The 23,028-nt window shown below is 36.6% G+C and overlaps 1 protein-coding gene across 1 annotated transcript in view; it reads right to left on the bottom strand.

Annotated features, from left to right (window-relative positions):
- The window catches only part of TM9SF2 (transmembrane 9 superfamily member 2), a 56,759-nt gene that overhangs the window by 1,282 nt on the left and 32,449 nt on the right, over positions 1 to 23,028 (bottom strand). Inside the window, exons 10-16 of the mRNA XM_058548422.1 lie at positions 18,124 to 18,256; positions 15,428 to 15,547; positions 12,830 to 12,887; positions 9,112 to 9,271; positions 7,244 to 7,395; positions 5,817 to 5,928; positions 2,412 to 2,583 (exon numbers count right to left, since the gene is read on the bottom strand). Of these exons, the coding sequence (XP_058404405.1) occupies positions 2,412 to 2,583; positions 5,817 to 5,928; positions 7,244 to 7,395; positions 9,112 to 9,271; positions 12,830 to 12,887; positions 15,428 to 15,547; positions 18,124 to 18,256 (907 nt within the window). The remainder of the gene's footprint in view (positions 1 to 2,411; positions 2,584 to 5,816; positions 5,929 to 7,243; positions 7,396 to 9,111; positions 9,272 to 12,829; positions 12,888 to 15,427; positions 15,548 to 18,123; positions 18,257 to 23,028) is intronic.

Genomic DNA, 23,028 nt, shown 5'->3' with positions numbered 1-23,028 from the left:
AATGTGCACCACCCTCGGACCAGTCAACTGAAATCTCCAAGCCTACTTCTTTATCTTACTAAACAGAAAATTTTATCTACCCTCACTACCTCTATATAGATTGTTATGTAGAGTAAATGAGATGATTCATGAAAAAATATATGCTTTGATTTTCAGGTCTCTTCATCAATCTAGATTCCAAAAATCTGAATGCTAGACAGGTGACAAAAATGAGGCTCAAAGGGGTTAAGTAACTGTCTAATGGCCACGTTGCTGGTAAGTAGGACCAGAATGCAAATTCACTTTTTCTGACTTCAAGTGTAGTCCTCTTTTAGACTATATCATGCTTAGATTTACTGAACATAAATTCAGAGACTCTGTTTTGCAAAACAATATATACTAAATTGTGAAAGTTCCTAACATATTTTGAGAAACTGAAGTATACCATTTTTTCCAGGATTACTCCCTGAGAATAGCCAACAGGTGGAGGTGCAGAAGAATACAGAAGGGGATATACATACCCCTCGTGTAAGTTTTATATTTAAAGTTCCAATGGTTTTCACTATTGGTTTAAGTGTAATATAAAGAAAAGTATGAAAGGAGATTTTCTAGGTCAAGAGACATTATTATGGGAAGTTGTAAATGTTATTATACTCATTCTTACATCATACACGTACTGAATATTTACTATGCACAAGTCACTGTATGTGTTTTGGAGGACATATAAGCATTCCTTTTGGATATTCAAAGGGTCATTATTAAGGCTTATGAAGAGGTTGGGGTTACCTTCAGAAAAGCAATAGGGAAAACACAGATATATTCAAACAACTTTATGCTTAGCAAGAACTTCAAGATAACAAGAGAAGATACTTTAAGATGAGAAAAAACATTTTATTACCATACTGACAACCCTAAGAAAGTTTATTTTGTTCCTAACAAAATACTTTTAGTATTTTATTTTATTCTTAATACGCGACACATATAATGTACATACTAAAAGTGGCATCTTTTCTTATGTGACAGAACAATTATTTTGTTGTAAAACAGATTGACTTAAAATGGTGTCAGTCTGGAGTCCTAAATAAATATAGACACATCCCACTTTAGAAAAACTCAAGACCTTCAAAGGGCTCACCATTCCCGTACAGATAATCTTTTGCACAAAGTGAAATACACTAAAAGTTATTGGCTTAACTGGTTGTTTCAATTTGATGTGGCTCCAAAATTTAGATTACAAAGTTTGTTTTACTCTGAATAAGTGAAAATATGATACCAAAAATCAAGAACAATAAAGTTTAGGTGATGGTTAAACTATCATTATATCATATGCCTGGAAAAACAAGACATTCACTAAGATCATGATTTTTTGTGTGTAGGCAAGGAACAAATTATTCTCTATACGCACGGACACACAGATACAGATCCACAAAGACGGTAATTCCTTGTTCCACAGGCTACCTCTGTTTTACAGACCATTAAGAATGATGACCGTGGACCTAAATCTATCACACAGCACCAAGATATGCACCGCCCCCCACACCTACCCCACTATGTCTGACCAATGACTTGGAATACAGAATTGACGTAAGTGCCCAAGACTTTTATACACCAATATAGCAACAGGGGCACTTCAAAACCCTACAGAATGCTCTTAAATGTTAACAGATGACTAAAAAGTAGAATGGTTCTAATTTTTTTTTTCCTTTTTGGCTCCTACATTTCCTCATATAGCGTGCAACACAATCTTAGATAAAAATTTTAGATGCACATTTTTTGTGAAAAAGAAAGGTCCCACAATTTTCTTTTTTTAGTTCAGTTATTCCACAAATGTCTACCAAGCACCCACAGGGCTCTGAGATACAGAAAACTTTTATCTAGGTAGATAGAGAAGATATACATATATAAAATAAATACCAATACAATACACACTGTATTCCATCAGGTACTTGGATTTTAAAGTGGAGATACAAACTTATAGTTTAAAACTTCTATAATAAGAGATGTCCTATGATTATCTTTTCTTGATACCATTTATTCTCAATCTCACTTTGACTTTACCTCCTCAATTTCTACTTACTCCTAAACTTAGGTAGACAGAGTTTTTTACCCTATTTCTGAAATGGGCAAAAGAAAGACTGCACCTTTAAGAGGTTAACAGGGGAAAACCTTGACATGTACTATCCAGGTGCCCCTGTACTTCCAGCACGACAATGGACCCTGTTCAGCCTGCCTCCCTCAGGTTGTTTCCTCATCTTTGGTTCACTGATACTCACCTCACAGGGGCAGAGCAAACAAATTATGCTTAGTTGCACTAAGGACTATCTATAGGAGTGCTGAGTAGTAGAAGCCTTCATAGGTTTTATAAAAGGAAAATATTTATAAATAATTTGCCTAAAAACTTAGTAACTAAAGATAATCATTTTAATTCTTACCTGTAAAAAGAAAGAAGATCAAAACCATTATCATGGTATAACCAAAGTAGAGAATTGTACTTGCTGTTCCTGTGATTTGCAGTTTTGAAAAGAAGTAGTGTATTGCGTATATTAAGAAATAAACTGCAGTAAAGCCGCTGGTAAGGAATGAACGCCACTGCCAATGATAATCCTAGGTAGAAAAGGAGAAATTAAAGAATAAGAATTACTTTCCAATTAACAGACAACATGCACCAGAATAAAGTTACAAAGCAAGCAACTAAGTGAAATAGCCCCCAAAACCTAACTTCTGCTCTCGGTTCCAGTCTCTTTCCCCTAGTGAACTTTGCCCATTTCCCTCCTCACTAAAGATGCTAAGAAGCACTCCCTGCCTCTGGTGGAGCTACTTAAAGACTAGATAAAAACGTGTAGAAAAATCTTAAATGGTTTATAAACAACGAAGCATTAGACTTTAAAATTAAAATGTATGCTTCCCAAAGAAAAGCAATGTACAAAGAGCTTACTTACATAGTTCAAAATAAGAGTCTAGTCAACTCTATTAGGAAGAAGATTATTCTATTAAGGCCTGGTTGAAATCCATTTTCAGTTAGTACTAACATAATTTAAACAAAGTGGGTTTTTAAACCAGCTCTTCTTACTTTTACATAAAATGGCTTATAGTTTAGCAGCAGATCTTTTAAAAGAAAATACTTCACTATCTCTCCCACCCTTTGGAATATGTGAAGATTAGAAAACCCTAAAGAATACATACACGAAAACTACTATAGCTAATAAACAAATTCAGCGAAGTTGCAGGGTTCAAGATCAACATGAAAATCATTTGTGTTTTTATACACAACAATGAACAATCTGAAAAGGAAATTAAAAAAAATAATTCAATTGATAACAGCATCCAAAAGAATAAAATATCTAGGAATAAATTTAACCAAGGAAGTAAAAGACTCGTACTCTGAAAACTACAAAACATTGCTAAATGAAATTTAAAAAGACTTCAATGGAAAGACATCCCATGTTCACGGATTGAAAGACTTAATATTGTTAGCATGGCAATACTCTCCCAAGTGATCTACAGATTCAACAGATCCCTATAAAAATTCCAAAGACCTTTTGTGCAGAAACAGAAAAGCCAATCCTCAGATTCACATAAAATTGTAAGGGGCCCTGAAGAGCCAAAATAATCTTCAAAAAGAACAAAGTTGGAGGATTTACCCTTCCCAATTCCAAAACTTACTACAAAGCTATAGTAATCAAAACAGTGTGGTACTGGCATAAGGAGAGCATATATACCACTGGAATAGAATTGAGAATCCAGAAATAAACCCATACACCTATGGCCAATGGATTTTTGACAAGGTTGCCAAAACCATTCAATGAGGAAAGCAGTGTCTCTTCAACAAATGGTGCTGGGAAAACTGGATATCGACACACAAAAGAATGAGCTTGGATCCCTAACTAATACCACATATAAAAATTAACTCAAAATGGATCAATGACCTAAATATATGACCTAAAATGATACACTTAGAAGAAAATACAGGGGTAAATCTTCACAACCTTGGATTTAGCAAGAAATTCTTAGATACGGTAACAAAAGAAAAAAAATAGATAAATCAGACTTCATCAAAATTAAAAAAAACTTGTGCAAAGGACATTATCAAGAAAGTGAAAAAACAAGCCACAAAATGGGAGAAAATATTTGTAAATCACATATCTGATAAAGGTCTAGTATCCAGAATATATAAAGAACTCTTACAACTCAACAAAAAGATAAACAACCCAACTTATAAATGGGCAAAACACCTGAATAGGCATTTCTCCAAACAAAAACACAGATAGTCAACAAACACAAAAAAAGATGCTCAACATCATCAGTCACTGGGGAAATGACAATCAAAACCAGAATGAGATACCACTTTACACCTACTAGGATGGCTATAATTTTAAAAAAACAGAAAATTACAAGTGCTGGCAAGGATGTGGAGAAACCGGAAACCTTGTGCACTGCTGGGAGGAATGTAAAATCATGTGGCCACTATGGAAAATAGTTGGTTCATCAAAAAGTTAAAAAAAGAATTACCATATGACTCAGCAATTCTTTTTTTTTTTTTTTAATTTTATTTATTTATTTATTTTTCCCCCAAAGCCCCAGTAGATAGTTGTATGTCATAGTTCCACACTCTTCTAGTTGCTGTATGTGGGACGCGGCCTCAGCATGGCCAGAGAAGCAGTGCGTCTGTGTGCGCCCGAGATCCGAACCTGGGCCGCCTGCATCGGAGCGCACGCACTTAACCGCTAAGCCACGGGGCCAGCCCTGACTCAGCAATTCTACTCCTACATAAATACCCAAAAGAATTGAAAACAGGTACACAAACAAATATTTGTACACGCATGTTCACAGCAGCACTCTTCACAATAGCCAAAAGATGGAAACAAATCTAACTGTCCATCAACACATGAATGGATAAACAAATTGGGGAATATCTATACAATGGAATATTATTCAGCTATAAAAAGAAATGAAGTACTAATACATGCTATGATGTGATAAATCTTGAAAATAATCTGCTAGGTGAAAGAAGCCAGACACAAAAGGCTACATATTGTATGATTCCATTTACATGAAATATCCAGAATAGGTAAATCTGTAGAGACAGAAAGCAGACTGGTGATTGCCAGGGCCTTAGGGGAATGGGAAGTGACTGCTTAACAGGTATGGGGTTTTATCTAGGGGTGATGAAAATATTTTGGAACTAGACAGAGGTAGTGGTTGCACAACACAGTAAATGTAGTTAAGTGCCACTGAACTGTTCATTTTAAAATGGTTATTTTTATGTTATGTGAATTTAACCTAAATTTTTTAAAAAAGCATATCAAGTTTCACAAAGTTAGATTTTATCTCTTGCATAGAAGATAACTATAAAAGAATGATTTAACACAACCTAAATCTTTAAAAGTCAATTCTTCCTATTACATAAGGATGCCCTCACTTTGTCATGTTGCCATGAATACAACTAATTACAATGTAATCACTGACATGTTTTAATGAATTTTCCCACTTAAAATGTTTATTTGTACTAAATTTTCAGTCTAGAAATATCTATATTATAAAAAGAATATTAATTTTAAGTTAGATATTTAAAACCACAAAAACAAAAATTTAGCGTAATAAGCTATTCTCAGGAAGGTAACATTTTCAAGTTAAGCTCTAAATAAATACACTGAACTGGGATACTATCTTAATTCAATCTTACAGAGAGACACATTTGGTTTAGGAATACAGGTCAATTTCTAAATAAATGCATATCTACAGAAATTGATTTCAATTAATAGTATTCAAAGATGCTTTATGCAGAAATTATAAACACAGTCTACAAATTAACGTAAGTGAATACTGCTAATACATACCTCTGCACATAGGTGGAAATAGCAAAGAAGTATAGTTGCCTCAGAACACGTAATAACCAAAATGATAAACACCAGAAACAGGAAGCCAAACATGTAATACATTTGGTGTGACCTATAATCAAACATGTCAAGATGAAATTATAAGTATTTTCTCTTTGACACAGTAAATGACACAATCTTTTTGTTTTTCTTAAACTGAAAATGTGTGCTTTTTCTCCCAACTCATCAAAGACAAATTCTCATAGGTTTAGTTGGTGATGGGGTGGGGTGGAAGGATACGGCAATGTCACTGGACCTTGCCTTACTGCTCAGGCAGAACCTGAAACTCTTACTTATTTATTTATTTATTTTTTTGGTGAGGAAGACTGGCCCTGAGCTAACATCTGGCCTATCTTCCTCAATTTTGTATGTGGGATGCCGCCACAGCATGGTTTTATGAGCAGTGCACAGGTCCTCGCCGGGGATCCGAACCTGCAAACCCCAGGCTATGGAAGTGGAGCTTAACCACGCAAACTTAACCACTACGCCACTGGGCCAGCCCCCTGAAACGCGTATTTATTCAAATACGCTTAGTCTACTTCTCTACTGGTGAGTCAGACAAATTTGATAAAAAAATTAATGGATAGGCAGAACTAAACCAAGAAAAGGTTACATTAGGTACATACTGTTTCTTATTACATACGATAAACTCAGTTGAATTTGAAAAGTATGGTAACAATCGGGAAGGAAAAGGAAAAGATAGGTTCTAATCACTAAAAAGCTCAAATTTAGTTCTGACTTTATGCGACCTCAAACCTTGGTACTTTCTGTAACATATGTTAATGTGATAACATAATGATCATAATATACTGCAATGTAATATTACACCCTAATAGAGTGGCCCAAAATTACCACTGTGAGTTTTTCCATGCAAACAAGAAATCAGAGAACGAAGGAATCTTGGGATTAGAAAGGACTTCTAAGGTCGTCTAGCTCAACCCTTTCTCCAACGCTTGCTCGAATCCCCTCTATCAAGAGTTCAGAGTATCTTCTCTGAGGGAGTATAGATAACTTATTTAAGAACATAGGTTTGGAGAGACTTGGGTTAATTTTCTGTCACATGGTAGCTGTGTGACACAGGCAAATTACTTAACCTTCAAAGCCTCATTTTCATCTCTGTAAAATGGGGATAATATCTACCTCATAGAGGTCTGAGAATTAAGTGAGGGTTAAGAATTAACAAGCCCTCAATTAATAACAGCTGTTATCACTATTATTCTTTTTCCCACATGGAAAAGACAAAATACACTTTTGGCTCGTAAGATTTCTGATTATTGGAGAATGGCTTGCATTTATAAGATATAAACAGTAACCCACATAAACAAAAAGAGAAAGCTAGTACTACATATAACAGGAATGGGAATAAGAGGACTTAGTACTTAGCTTACCAAATACTATTCAGAATGAAGAAAAGCTGTATAAAGATGCACCCAAAGGGCAAAATCCCTCCCATGATAATACCAGGCAATGGCTTTGTGTAGAAGGACTGTTCAGGAATCTGACGTGGAATCTGATTGGTTCGAACTGGGTGTTCAATGGCCTTCAGTAAAGAAAGGATTCATAGTTAGATATCTATTTTGAAAATTTTTCTTTGTACTAAATTATTTGCCTGCTTTTTCTCAGCTTCCATCCTGACACTAATGACAATACAAGTCTACTTAAGTCAGCAAACTGAAATTTGTATTTAGAAGCAATGAACCAGACACTATCAGGTACAATATTTAGTCTGTCTACTGAAATAAGCCACCACTGTTTCCAGCAGTTATCCACTGACAAATGGCTTTAGACAAAGTAAGAAACACACGGAGATAATATAGTAGTCGGAAAATAACAGTTAATAAAAAGGTAGAGTTAGTTTTTTCCTTTTAGTTATATACTTACTGTAAGAAATCCACTGGTTCTGAAATTGTCGTCAATGCATTTTTATTTGGAGATGGGCAATGTCATCTTTATTAAAATTGCTCAATTTTACTAAGACTTAAGAACATGAAGAAGACAGTGAATGGCTGTATGAAGCTTTATGACCAGAAGGTATTGGTAATGTTCTCAATTATTCTCCCTTTCATAACACACTACACAGTAGTATAACAACAACTGGAACCTAAAGTATCTAAACATAGTTACATGAGGGGAAAAAAGGGTACACGTGTGGAAATTCATTTTCTTGCAAAAAATTTCAAAAACATACTTGTATGTTTTTATGATGTTACATCAAAATTTAAAACTTGGTATTTTCATTGAAATTATACTTCCATGAACTAGAATATATTGCAGGTAGATATATGTGTATACAGGCAGAGAAACATCATATTGTTCATCAATTTTTATATTTTTAGAATTTTAAGTACTTATTTAATCTATGTAATTAAAAAAAATTTCAAACTGTCAGTCTACTATTTATGCTATATGTATGGATTTTAAATAATAATTAAACAAAATGCCAAAGAACTGAAAAACCTTTTAGTAGCCTGGCATGGTAGGTGCAGTGGAGACTATGAAGCAGTGATAGTTTCTTTCAGGGCACTGCAGGTCCCCTCACAAAGTGAACTGTAATACGTGATTTCTTTTAACCTTGTGGACCTTTTCAGAGAAGAGCAAGGATAGTGAAATGGAGTTAGAGAAGGACACTGAAGAATAAATTCTCATTTTCCCCTTAGCCTGAGGGTAGAAAGGGGCAGCAGAAGTGGAGACGGACTGGAGGAAGGAAGGAGGAGGGACTCAGTCTAGACTATAATCTTCCTTAAAATCAAATATTAGCAGGTAAGCATATAAAATTTATTCCAAGGCTACATATTAAAAAAAACTGCTACTTTTACTCTATAGTCACTTTTCTTAGAGCTTCACCTCCTAACCATAGTCTTGGTTTACTCAATTAAGTAATGTAGATTAGAAACACTGATTGCTAAGGGAAAAATGCACATACCTTTTAGGTTAAAAAAGTAATAAAATAATTTATTTTTAATGTCAAAACTTCAAAGTTTTCATTAGTTTAAATTAGCATTTCATTTCTTACTAATCTATATTAGTTACCATTTAGTTACAAAATTTTTAAATCTTAGTTAACATCTGTAACCTCTCTACCACAGTCCTAAGGACTACTATTTTAAGAACCACTGGAATCAACTAAAGAATTATCAATTTACTATGAAATCCAGATCCCACAGGACAAGTTTATATCTTCTAGATATATATTTTTTAAGCTGGTATATGCTAATCTCCAGTTAAAATTCTTTTAAGTTAACACCTATAAACTTACATTCTTCTTAAAACCAAAGTATGCACCAATAAACGTTAGAGGCACAGATATGCAGAACCAAAGGGCCAATATGGCAACCAATGTTCCAAAAGGAATAGCTGCTGAAGATCCTTCTCCCCAGAGAATCAGATTCATTATAAAGAAGTCAGCAAACACAATCCTGAAAGACACAATAGGCTTTTGGGTAAAACCTGAGTTAGAAGCAAAATGATACAGCTGTAATCATATGTAATTAATATTACAATTTCTGTGTTACATACAAAGAAAGTGGAAGTGCCGAGTCATAGGGTATGTGAATTTAAAACTTGAGCAGAAATTGTCAAACTGCTCTTCAGATTGGTTTTGTATGACTTAAACTCCTACCAGCAGCTTATGAGAGTTACCGCTACATATTTTCATTATGCTTGGGATTGTCCAATTTGTTGTTTTAATTTGCACTTCCTATTGGCAACTGCAGCTAAGCATCCTGTGTTTATTGGCTTTTTAGGTTTTACCTTCTGTGATTTGCTGGTTACATCCACTGCTCGTTTTTCATTTGGGTTGCATGGCTTTTGCAAAGTTACATTTTTGAGTTATTTATATAAACACTCCGGCAATTAACTCCTTGTTAAATATCTTGTTCTCCCAGCTTACGGCTTTTTATGAACACAAACATCTGAATGTGTGTACTTAATTTCCTTTCAGTCTTTTTTCTATGTGTACATTTGTTTTGTTTTTGAGGAAGGTTGCCTTGAGCTAACAGCTATTGCCAATCTTCCTCCTTTTTCCCTTTTTTTCTCCCCAAAGCCCCCAGTGGATAGTTGTTGGTCACAGTTGTACATCCTTCTAGCTGCTCTTTGTGGGACGCTGCCTCAGCATGGCTTAATGAGCAGTGCGCAGGTCGGTGCCCAGGATGCGAATTGGTGAACCCCTGGCGGCCAAAGCGGAGTGTGCAAACTTAACTGCTACACCACCAGGCCGGCCCCTAAGAGTACATTTTTTAAAATACGGCTACAGTTACACTATAATCACTTCTACATACCCCATGTGTAATGTTATCCAAGTCATCAGTTTTTTTCCTTTGTCTTTTGTGTAACGTTTAAGAGAAGAAAGCCTTTCCTAACCTGGGATCATGAAGATACTTTTCTATGTTTCCCTTCAATTGTCACACCGGTTACATTCAGGTTTTAATCCACCTGAAACTGATTTCACGTGTGTGAGGTAAGAATAGAATTTTCTCCCTTCATATAGACAATCAATTGTCCTATCATCATTTAATAGTTCCTCTGGTTTGTGATGCCACATCTAGCATTCTTCCATGTATACACGGTCTATTTGTGTTCTCTGTCCTGACAGCCACGGGACATCTCGAAACAATACTCGGCCTTTTCATGAAGTAACATGGTGAATTTATATCTCTTACTAGTTAATAAGCTATGTAGACTGTCATATGGATCACGCCTATTTCGAAAAGTTATTTCAGGTACTGTGAAGGTTTTCTGTTGCTAATACTCCTGTGAATAGAATCCTCTTCCCACACAACTACCACCACCATTAGAACATTTAATTCACTATTGGTGCTATTCGTGATCATGGATTATTAGCTGATAACTAGCCATTCTGCCAAACTCTTCTATTAATTCTATGAGTTTTACAGCTGAAATTTGTTGAAGTTCTCTGTATATAAATTATGTGACCAATAAATAATAATATGACCACTGCCTTTTGGAAATATATTCCTCTTGCTTTATGTCTGTAACTAGAACTTAATAACTGAAGCCATGAAAGTGATTTAATGAAAATGTCTCTAGTGTTTCATCATTAAATGATGTTGATTTTGAATTAGAGATGAGATTTTTATGGACATAAGGAAGCAGTTCTCTCTCCATTAAATTATTTTTAAATCTGGAAAAAATGTTTAATATTATCAAATGTCATCTTGTGTCCAATGTAATAACTATATGCAGGTGTTTCTTTACATAAAATTGTATGAATTGATTCCATATTATTGAATGATCCTTCTTTACCTAGGTGAACACCAATCCCCCTGACCTGGGAACTTGGGTTCTTGGCTCTCTTTCTCTCTACTTACCTCATCATTCTACTGGTGAACACCTACTTTTAAGGGTGGGATGAAGAAGATAAATCAGAGAAGGGTTGATCAGAGACATAAAAGAACCAGCATAGGATAATTTCCATGAAGCCGTAAAAGGAAGGAGTTTCAAGGAGAGGGTATCCCAATATTAGACAATGTAGAGAGGTAAGGTAAAGACAGGGAAAACGGTTTCTAGATTTGAAATGAGAACACTACTGGTAACCTTAGAGAGAAGTTCACTAAAGTGATAGAGGAGAAAAACTGGATTACATGGGTTTACGCTGTAAATGTATGCTGAGAAAATGAAAGTAAGGGAGTGTAGACTATTTTTTCAAGGTATCTTGTTTGGAATGGAAAAGAATTAAGATAGAGGGGAAGATGCTTTTTGGAAGCTCTTTTTAGGATTTGGGAAACCTAAGCATATTTGTAGGAATAAGAGACGAAACACATGAACAGAACACAGAGAAAGAGAGAAATGGGAGATGTCAAAGACTAGAGGACATGTTTGAAAGGCAAGATTGGGAACGAAATCAAGGCTGACAGTCTTGCTAAGGAGGGACACTTCTTGAGTTGACAGCAGAGGGAAAGAAGACAAAGGATATGGCTTGAGAAAAGCATAAAAATTTGAATAGAACACGAATGGCTAAGAGGCATGTGAGTGTTCAATGGAGGTGAAAAACGTGAGACTATTTATCCCCAACGTGTACAAAAAATTTGGCTATTTTCATTCTTTCATTTCTGGCCTGCAAATGGAACAGTCCTGGCTTCTAGATTTAACCTTTGGCTTGCTTTATTGCTGTTGATCCTTCAGAGGCCAATTCTTGCCCACCAGAAATCTGCGCTTTGTGGAGAAAGTGGGTTCTATTTCTAGGACCAGAAGCACCTCAGACACTTGACATCAGGAGCTATTCTCCAAAGAATCACAGTGGTTTGTTTGTTTATTTATTTATGGTATATGTTACTCTACTTAATGAAATAAACTCTAAAAAGTGGCAATACTTCTGATAAAAATCTGAAAATGCACGCCTGCCTGAACTATCTTCAGGTGAGGATTCCTTTCTGTGATTAGGTCAAAAGGTTTAAATGCAGCCTTACAGGCAACATGCCAGACTAACTTTAACAGACTAAGAAATAGATTTTTAAGAAAAGGAAAATAAAAATTTCTCATGTCTAAAGGTACATTTTCCAGATGAGGCATGTAGTAGTCATTCTGCAAGTGTTTGTTAAATATTCACTCTTTATCCCTTTTTATTTTTTATTTTATTTTTTTGTGAGGAAGATCGGCCCTGAGCTAACATCTGCCAATCCTCCTCTTTTTGCTGAGGAAGACTGGCTCTGGGCTAACATCCATACCCATCTTCCTCCACTTTATATGGGACGCCGCCACAGCATGGCCTGACAAGCGGTGCGTCGGTGTGCACCTGGGATCCGAACCGGCGAACCTCGGGCCACCGTAGCAGAGCGCGTGCACTTAACCGCTTGCGCCACCAGGCCGGCCCCTCTTTACCCTTTTTTAAAAATTAAATCCATTTTCTGGGGTACGTGGTTTAAAGAAAGAGTTAAGATTACAGACTTTAGGGATTGAAAATTTGGGAACCAAAATATGACTATGTTAAGAAAGTTATTATTGAAAAATTCACTTACCCAGGACAGAGAAATGACGTCAATAAAACATTTGTTTTCCACTTTTCACCTCCAAAGGCTGTAGAAGAAAACAAAAGTGGCATAACATACAGACTTTTCTTCAAAGCAAACCAAATATCCATACTCCAAGTTGGGTATTAAGCAAACTGTCAGACAGCATTGGGTGCCTATTCCTAGAAACTGACACAGGGAAACGCTATGATATTTCCTAAACAAGTGACCCAAATCAGAGATATACATCACAGGACTGCCCTGGATAAGTCCTGCTCTAAAGACTTCCACTTTGGCATAAAAAAAAAATCTAGTATCAGAGGGAAGTCATCCAGACCAGTTTTTCTTTTCTAATCTTTTTTATTTACTTCAAAACAAAACAAACCCTTAAATTCTAAGCTAGTTTTAATCAACAGGACTAGGTAGAGAAAGGGTGCACTGGAGATTCCTGTTTATCTTGAGGTCATTTTCAGAATTTGTTATAGAACTAGGAACCCACAAGTGTGACATGCAATACATTTAAATTTCTATAGTGTAGGAATGAATCTTCAGGATTCCTCTAGCATTGTAGTTTCTGGTAGGGGATAGGTGAGGGTGGGGACATCAGGGTGTCAGATCAGGCGACTAAGAGTAGTAGAAAGGTTATGGCCATTTTACAGAACAAATTTGCTTATGAACTTTTTACTCTCCTTTGCCCCCTTCAATTTTTTTTCTCACTTAAAAAAAATTTTTAATGTAACTATATAGAGTTAAAAATGAAAGGACTCCTCTGCTCCTTGTTTAAAAGTTGGAGATGAAATTGGATGAGATCTGAGAATAGTTTTGATTTTTTAAAAAAGTTTTAACATAGTTTACAAGCAAGTTTAAGTACCACTTGCCCCAAAAGAAGACAAATTATATATATGATTTGAATTCACAGCATTATTGATAAAGAGACTAGTGTGAAATTATTAATTTTGGGTTTCATACAATTCCAATCAAAATTCAAATAATATTTTTTGAAACATCAGAAACGATTCTATAAAATGAAGTATTTTGTGACTGCTATGTGATAGCACCTCTTAGAATATTCGCCTGATTAATACGCTACTTAATCTGCAGCTTGGAGATGGATGGAGAAGGATGGAAAGGAGTAAGATTCGGGAGGGTGTGTCTGTCTGGTGGGGAGAGAGGACGGACTCAACTTCAAGCAGAGGGAACAGCACGTGGGAAGGTCCTTAGGCAAGTGTGAAGGCACACAGCCTGAGGACTGAAAGAAAGCCAGTGTAGCTGAAACAGTGAGAAAGGGGGAGTGTGGTGTGGCAGGCAGGGGTCCAACCATATCTCACGTGTTAAAATATATATGACCACCCTAATCCTACGTGCTTAAAAAAGAACTTTACAAAATTCACAGAAATTAAACACACTCATACACACATACGTAGAGGGCTTCACATAGTCAGAAGAAAATTGTATCTCGCAAAGTCTAACTAGTATTTCCACTCGGGGTTAGTCTAGCCAACTATACCTTAAGGCTCTACTATGTTTTACCTCAAACCTTATTCCTCCCAGAAGACCTTGGGGAACCCTAGCTCTGTCCCATCTCCCTGGCACTTTAAATCACAGATTACCTAAGGGATCATCTCAATAGCACCTCAGGATTCCTAAGCAGGGCAAACTCAGGGCAAACTCTGGCATTCACTGACCCTGACAAAGCTGCTTTCTAAGTCATCTACTCATATCCCATCCTTACTCTCTGGCCCTGATTCTTTTTTTCACTGAACTTTATTTTTGGAAAGAAAGACTACAAGAGATTGCAACTAATTAAATTACAAAAGTGACTTGCTTTAGGGCTATTTAGAATATTGAGATCTTAGTTTACTTTAAGTATAATTTATTGTTATAAATATTAAATTGATATGATTATGACTTCTCTTATGTAAGAAAAGGTATCCTTGTATATATTGTTTTAGCGAATATATCGTTGATACTCATTTGTACACTTTTTTCCTTGTTAGTCTCTATATATTTCTATGAATGTAGCAAATCTAAGTTGTTCAGCCAAACCTGTTAATCAAAACTTAAAAGGGGAGAGGGGATGGTGGATAAGCAGGACCTAAATTTGTTTATCTCACTGTCTAAGTATTTCTGAACAAGTAAATCTAGGGATAGTCATCTACTTCACAAGCTTTTTGTAAATAAGGATACACACCTACAATACATATTGTTTAAAGAGCACCAACTCCCGGACACAAAGGCTCAGATGCACTGATGTAGCAGATTAGATATTTTTTTTTGTGAGGAAGATCAGCCCTGAGCTAACATCCGTGCTAATCCTCCTCTTTTTGCTGAGGAAGACCGGCTCTGAGCTAACATCTATTGCCAGTCCTCCTCCTTTTTTTCCCCAAAGCCCCAGTAGACAGTTGTATGTCATAGCTGCACATGCTTCTAATTGCTGTATGTGGGACGCGGCCTCAGCATGGCTGGAGAAGCGGTGCATTGGTGCGCGCCCGGGATCCGAACCTGGGCCGCCAGTAGCGGAGCATGCGCACTTAACCGCTAAGCCACGGGGCCGGCCCACAGATTAGACTCTTGATCTGACACCCAGGCAGGGTGGCTTTTACTTACACTTATAGAATCTGGCGGCGACGTAGCCTGCAGGAGTGCCCAGCAGCACCCATAAGACCACGGCACAAGTCATCAGTGCTCCTCTGTTGGCAGGTGACAAAAATCCCAGGCAAGCAAAAACTAAAAAATTAAGTAAAGTTACAAATTGTATTACTGTTTCCTGTTGTGAAGTGATAGAAGATCTCTCTCATTTTTTAAACAATAAACTAAATACAATTTCATGAAAATATGCTTTCTTACCATGCAGCCACACTGACTCTTAGTAATATTTAAGGTATTGCATCAATAGGATCATAAGGCATGCTCCACTTTGGAAGTTTCTTGTCAGGGTCCATGAGACCCCACCTTTCCTGTTATCAGGGGAGGCTAACTGGATGCCTATGAGTGCTTTCAGCTCTTCTGAAATTCAAGTACAGCTTTAAAATTCACATCAATAAAAATATTTCCACTATGAAATATTCTTACTTTTTGTTCCTTTTAAAAATATTGGGTCCTCTGGGGTGAAAAAATTATAACATTCAAACATAAGAGATAAGACAGAATCTAATAAAAGAATAAAATATGGGAAAAACGATTTGGGAGTACCATTAGCTTTTTGAACACAAGTTACTGAATGACTTGGTCAATGACTTGGGGAAATTCTGGCTCCTACCCTTATTCAATTGGTTAGTTGTATTTATTCTTCTCTGTATAACCCTCCCTACTAATAAGAATAAAAATGCTATCTTATATTTACAGATATTCCTAGCTTTAAACTAGGGCTCAGAGGTTATGATTTTCTCAGAAAGAAATGCAAGAACAGCTGCAAGTGGCCTTCTAATCCCAGGAGTGTGAAAATTCCCAGTGTTTCCCCCAAGGTGTACATAATCAAGCACATGCCCACACAGAACTTCTGATCAGCACCGACTGAAAGGCAAGAGGAGAAACTCATGATCAGCAGGAAACCAATCAGTGCAACGTTAGAAGCTCTATCAGAATTTCAGCTCAGATGCAACCCTCCCATTCCCGCCAGGCCTGAAAAACGACCGTTCTGAAGCAAAAAGTTCATATTCGAGCATTTAAGAAAAACAATCCCTATCATATCCTGTCTTAGGCTCTCTGAAACTTTCCCTCCTCACAAGTTCACTTTCTAGCTGACCCCAGCAAAGATCAGACAGTGGCAGAGAGCAGCTCCTGATAAAATTTTAAAGCAGAATTTGATCCTCAAGCACCCATTCTGCTCTAGCTCCACCTAGGCCCTCTGGAAATCCAGTGCCTTCACGCTATCCTCTGGCTGTGTCCAAACTGCTGCCAGGATGCCTCCTCCCGACCTACCCTCTTCAGTATAATATACTTACAAATTCTAGCCTTACCCATCACAGCTGCATTTTCTTATCTAAGCTGTTAGTGGACAAAGAAAAATGTTCTAGGCTTCAAACTGAGCTGAAGGTGTAAATCAGTGGTTTCCAAACTTATTCAGGCGCCAGACATTTGGAAGTGATAATCCTCTTTCCAAAGCATTTATGTGGTTAATTCCATCATAAGAATTTGGAACAATTTTACTAACAGAAAACGATTATAGTATTACAACATATTTAATATGCAATCAAACATAAGAAAAAAATGTTTGCTAAAAAATATATTGAGGGGCTGGCCCGGTGGCACTGCCGCTAAATTTGTGCATCCCACTTCAGCGGCCCAGGATTCGCTGGTTCAGATTCTGGGCGCCGACCTGCTCACCAAACCATGCTGAGGCGGCGTCCCACACCGAAGAACTAGAAGGACCTACAGCTAGGATATACAACTATGCACTGGGGTTTTGGGGAGAAAAAAAGGAAAAAAAAGAGGAAGACTGGCAACAGATGTTAGCTTAAGGCTAATCTCAAAAAAAAAATTTATTGAAAGGTCAGTTGTTTCTGAATTCTTCTAGTAATATTCGTTACTGTTCATCAGTAGCAGGCATCAATAAAGGGAAGACAGGGGAAATAAATGCAAAATTTAGAGACTTCTATTCACAAACATTTTTTTCTCCTGTAATTAGGAAAACTGGAAGACCATGGAATTAACCTATCTCCAGAGAGTAGTCTCAGAACCACTCCTGTGGCCGATCAATACCTCTAAGCCTTAGGAGGTCTATTAAAAAACAGATTGTCCTAATTGACAAAAATTTAAGTAATAAAATCTATGAAGATTTTCAGGTAGCACAAGAAAGGTATTTTTTGTGTAGGAAGATCTTTCCTGAACACTGCTAGAGAAAGAGGTCTTGCTTCCTAAATCCTCCTAAGACGGAAAGGTCTACAAAAAAGCTTCCTGCCCTACCTTCTCCTCTTCTCCTTTTCGTCTTTCTCTGTGGAAGTCAAGAATGTCTTGGAAGCCTAATTGTACTGGTGGGGTGGGAGAGTCAACCTGCGTGGCCCTGCTTCTAGAGCTACCCAGATTCAGACCCAGAGGGTCTTTAACAACCTGGTCATCTCTAGCTCCAGTACTACCACGACAAACACTTAGTCTCTACACAGTTGCAAGAGAGATACGAAGAGTCAGCTTTCGGGCACAGCTAACCCTGCCCCAAGTCACTTACAGCTAAAGCACACAGATTTTGAGAGCCAAAAGGACTCTCAGAAACAACCTAGCCTAGCCACTTCACTTAGGAAAACTGGATTTCAAATAATTATTTAGGAAAAGTATTTTCTACTTTTTAATTTTCATTTAACACTTACATAGAGTCACAAAAGTCATAATTAAAATCTGTGTCCCGGATCCTAGAAAGACTGATAGCAGCATCCCTTTTCTTGGAGGACGGAATATATCACCATGAACTAGTTTCCAGCCAAATTCTTCCTGGGCATCCTCCTAAAAAAGAAATAAAATCATTTAACTGTCATGTGGTATCACCAAGACAACCTGTTGTTCACTGCTGAATATGCTGATACAGAGAATTTTTTAAAAACTTACAAATGTTAATATTTGTTTCAATTTTGAAGTATAAAGCTTGACTCATGGAGCTTTATATAGCTTTCTTAAAATTGTGTTGCGTGTTAAGGTCTATAAATATAGTTATTGAAAAACTTTAAAAACACAAAGACAATGTGATATGTATCTAGTTCTAGTCTAAGTCAAGTTTTACAATCCAACTTAATGACAAGTTTTAATCACACTCTATCCTTTTTAACCTACAGTTATTAATCTCCAAAATAAGCAAATGGTATTAGGTCTCATAGCTACTTCGCTGGTACAGTAGGCTTGGCTGTGAAAATATTATTAAGTTTGTGTCTCCAGCTCAAACTGCTCCCCAGATCTCCAGACACGTATATACAACTGCCTAATCACCAGCTCCACTCAGTTGTTTCATCAACATCTGGAACAGAATTATCCACAACTGAACCGATTCTCTCTCCCTGACTATACTTACTCTTCCTGCAGTCTCCCCCAGTAGATAAAAACTCTGTCCTTCCAGTTGGTCAGTCCTCAAAACCTCAGTCACCCTTGATGCCTCCTTTTTTTTTTCACACTTTGCATACAATCCTTTAACAAATCCTATAGCTCTACCTCCAAAATATATCCACAGGATCTACCACTAGCCCCTGGTTCACGTATCACCTCTCACCTGGCTATTACAATATATGCTAAACTGGTCTCTCTGTTTCTGCCCTTGTCTCTGCTCAGTTGACTCTCAATACAGCAACCAGAAAGGTCCTTTTAACTAATCGGGTGGTTCAGACCAAAACATGGGGTCATTCAGTGACTTCTTTCCCTCTTTCACCCTCTTCACAGTCACCCAGTCAATCAGTATTCCATCCCACCTCCTGAACACTCTCTGTCCACCTCCCTCCTTCTTCCTTGCCACCATCCCATCTCCGGGAGTTCTTTAACAGCCTGCTCACTGGTCTCTGCGCCTGCAATCTTGCCCCGCCTGGAATCATTCTCCATATAACATTCAAAGTGATTTTCCTAAAACATGAATCTGGCCATGTCTCTGCTGTTTAATATTCAACAGCTTCTGAAGGACCTTCAAACTGTACAGCTTACAAATCTTTCAGAATTTGGCCCCTGCTGCTTTTTCAGCCTCCTCTCTTAACATTTCCTCTGGGGCACACCTGTATCCCTCTCCCAAATTCCCTCTACCTTTGAGAACAATTACTAACGTATTACATTTACACATATTTTTTAGTAAATATGTAAATCAACAAATTTGAAACATGGAAAATTTTATGTAAGTACTAATCTTACTCTTTACAATGGCTAATTTATAAGACAATAGTAAAAATCAAAATATTTCCTTCCTCTTGGTACAAAATACTTTCACATACACTTAGGAATTAGACTCTACCTGGTCATTTATGAGGAACGTACAAATGGAAGTTTTATTAAAAGTATATGGGCTCTAAGTAGCTTTTGGCTTCAACAAAGTTGGGGTGGGGGATAGTAGGTGGGATTCTACAAATAAATCAAGACTAAACACGAGTTGATAACCAGTAGAACAGGGTGATGGGTGTACTAGTCCCTTTGCTTTTGTGAATGTTTATGTTAAAAGTATGGGGGAAAAAAGTATATGCACCTCTTCTTTTAGGTGGGGTAGTGTTAAATAGATGAGGGACCATTTCTGACTACTTTTTGACAGAATAAGTACTAAAAAACTTAAAGAGTATAAGTAAAAACTTAAAGAGTATAAGTAAAAACTAAGTTTCCCATAGAGAGCCAGGTCCCCTTTCTCTGGAGCAAACTAATGTGCCTAGTTTCTTGCTAGGCAAAGATATTCTGTACATAAGCAAATGAATGAACATATTTTTTTCTTTTTGCACAAATGGTAGCATATTATACACACTATTTCATACCTTGCTTTTTAGTCTAATAATATGATGGAGACGCTTCCATATTTGTATATGGAGAGTTGCCTCATTCTTTTTAATGATTACAAAGTATTCTACTGTATGGATATTCCATAATTTATAAAATGAGACCCCTACTGTTGAGTATTTGGGTTTCTTATAATCTTCTGCTAATTATAAATGATAATAACATATATTTATTGTTTTAAAATAAAAAATAACAATAATAAAAAAAAATCCTTTGCATCCAGGTTAATTTCTAGGAATAGAATTGTTGGGTCAAACTATTTACGTTATAAACTAATATTGCCAAATTGCGTTCCACAGGTTATACCAATTTATATTCTCATAAACTATATATCAAAGTGCTCAGGTCTTCAATCCTCGAACACATTATCATATCAAGCATTTTAATTTCTGCCAGTCTATCAGATAAACAAAGAACATTGCATTGTAGTTTTAATTTACATTTCTCTCTTATTATGAATGATACTGCATCTTTTTATATGTTTAAGAACCATTTGTATTTCCCTTTTATGGACTCTCTTTTGGTGTTTGCCCAGTTTGCCCAGTTTCTTACTAGGCTGTTGATAGGTTTTTTTCTTTTTTTTTTTGTGAGGAAGATTAAGCCTGAGCTAACACCCGTTGCCAATCCTCCTCTTTTTTTTTTTCTTTTCCGCTGAGGAAGACTGCCCCTGGGCTAACATCCATGCTCATCTCCCTCTACTTTACATGGGATGCCTGCCAGGGTGTAGCTTGATGACCGGTGCATAAATCCGCACCGAGGATCCAAATCTGCAAACACCAGGCCACCAGCAGCAGAGCACGCGAACTCAACGCCACTGGGCTGGCCCCTGTTGATTGTTTTCTTAATGATTTTAGAATTTCTTTCTTTACTGAGAAATTAACTTTTTGTCTGTGACAAGTGTTAAAATATTTTTCCATTCGACATTCATCTTTTTACTTAATGGTATTTTTTGCTATTCAGATTTTTTTTAGTAATCATAGAGCAATCATTTCGTTTATGGCTTCTGGCGCTGTCATACTTACAAAATTCTACCCTTCTCCAAGATTTAAAAATAACTTCCCATGTGTTCTTCTAGTATTTCAGTTTCACATTTTCACTTAAATCATTCATCATTTCAATATAAGGAATAAAGTTGGAATCTACATTATTTTTTTTTCCAGATGGCCACGCACTTTATCCAATACTATTCATCAAATCTGTTTTTTTCTGTTAATATACTTTTGTTTACCTCCAAATTTAGACTCATTATTATTATATACAGAAAATGTTTTAGTTGGAATTTCTTTTTTCACCAATCCTTCTAAATCTCTCTGTAGGATTGTTATTTATTTATTATTAATTTTCTGTTAAAGTATTTCTATAGAAATTCCTTCAGCAAAGGTCTGTTTGTGGTCAAATGTTTTTGTTAAACTGAAAAAGTTATTTCCATCCTCATTTTTGAAAGACTGCTTCTCTGGGTACACGATTCTATGTAAACAGATAATTTCTCTCACCAATTTAAAGATATTATTTAGTCTTTGAGCTTCTACTGCCAATTTAATTGGTTTTCCTTTGCAGATGCTCAGTCTTCTTTTCTTCTGGCTGATTCTAAGATCTCCTCTTTTTTCTGGTGTTCTATAGTTTTGCCGCAGTTGATCTAAATGTGGATTTCTTTTTATTTATTCTGCTTGAGATACACTGTCTCCTTTATCTACGGATTCTTATCTTTCATCTGTTCTGGAAAATTCCTAGCTGTTCCTTTTTCATATATCTTATACTCTAATAGTTCTAGTATCTGAAATCTTTGAAGGGTCTAAATCTGTTGTTTATTATAAATTTTTGTGAATTTCTGACTAATAAATCATATTTTATTTATCTTAAATTGGGGAAATCCTGCAAACCTACATTTGGGAGACTTTCCTTCAGAGGATTTTTACTTATTCTGCCAAAAATCAGAAAGCACTTATTAACCTAGAGCCATTTTGCACCTCTTCAAGAATCCAAGCTTAATATAGGAGGAGATCAAGGTTCAGCTCCCTCACTATTGACTGAAGGTTTAATCTCCCACTTGGTTAAAGACTTGATATAAGCATTTACCCAAAGGAGAACTTCAACCTCTCATGCTTGCATTGCTTCCTGCTCTGGACTCAGCTTACTTTTTTGGGAGGTGAGTGGAGTGGGGGGAATCCTTGGATAGCTTTTTTTACCTATCATAAGCCCAGCAATGCATCAACAAGTCTGGTACATCAAGGACTGACTAATTTATTTATTCATTCATTCAACAAATATTTATTGAGCACCAGCTATATGCTCAGCACTGTTTAAAACACCAGAGATATTATAGTGAGTACAACAGAAAAATCCTTCTTCTCATGAGTACGTATTCTCATGGGGAAGGCAGACAATAAACAAAATAAGTAAGTAAAACATATAGTACATTATATGGTAATAAGTGCTATAGAGAAAAATTAGAAGTACAGATGTGGGGGGGGTGGAGAGGATGTAATTTTAATGGGATGGTCAGGAAGGTCTCACTGGGAAGTTCAAATCATATTTCAGTAAAGACTTGAAGGAGATAATGGAGTTAGCCAGGTAAATATCTGAGGGATGAACATTTGAGGTAGAGAGAAAAGCAAGTGTAAAGGCCTTCAGGTGGGAACATGCCTGCCATGTCTGAGGAACAGCAGGGGGCCAGTATGGCTGAAGCAGAGATCCAAGAGGTACTGTAGAGCCTTAGGGGCCATGGTAAAGACTCTGGCTTTCACTCTGAGTGAAATGGGAAGTCACTG

The sequence above is a fragment of the Diceros bicornis genome, chromosome 9 (assembly GCF_020826845.1).
Source record: "Diceros bicornis minor isolate mBicDic1 chromosome 9, mDicBic1.mat.cur, whole genome shotgun sequence".
NCBI classification, from domain to species: domain Eukaryota; kingdom Metazoa; phylum Chordata; class Mammalia; order Perissodactyla; family Rhinocerotidae; genus Diceros; species Diceros bicornis.
The sequence above is the reverse complement of the archived record's forward strand: the minus strand, read 5'-3'. Positions and strand labels throughout refer to the sequence as shown.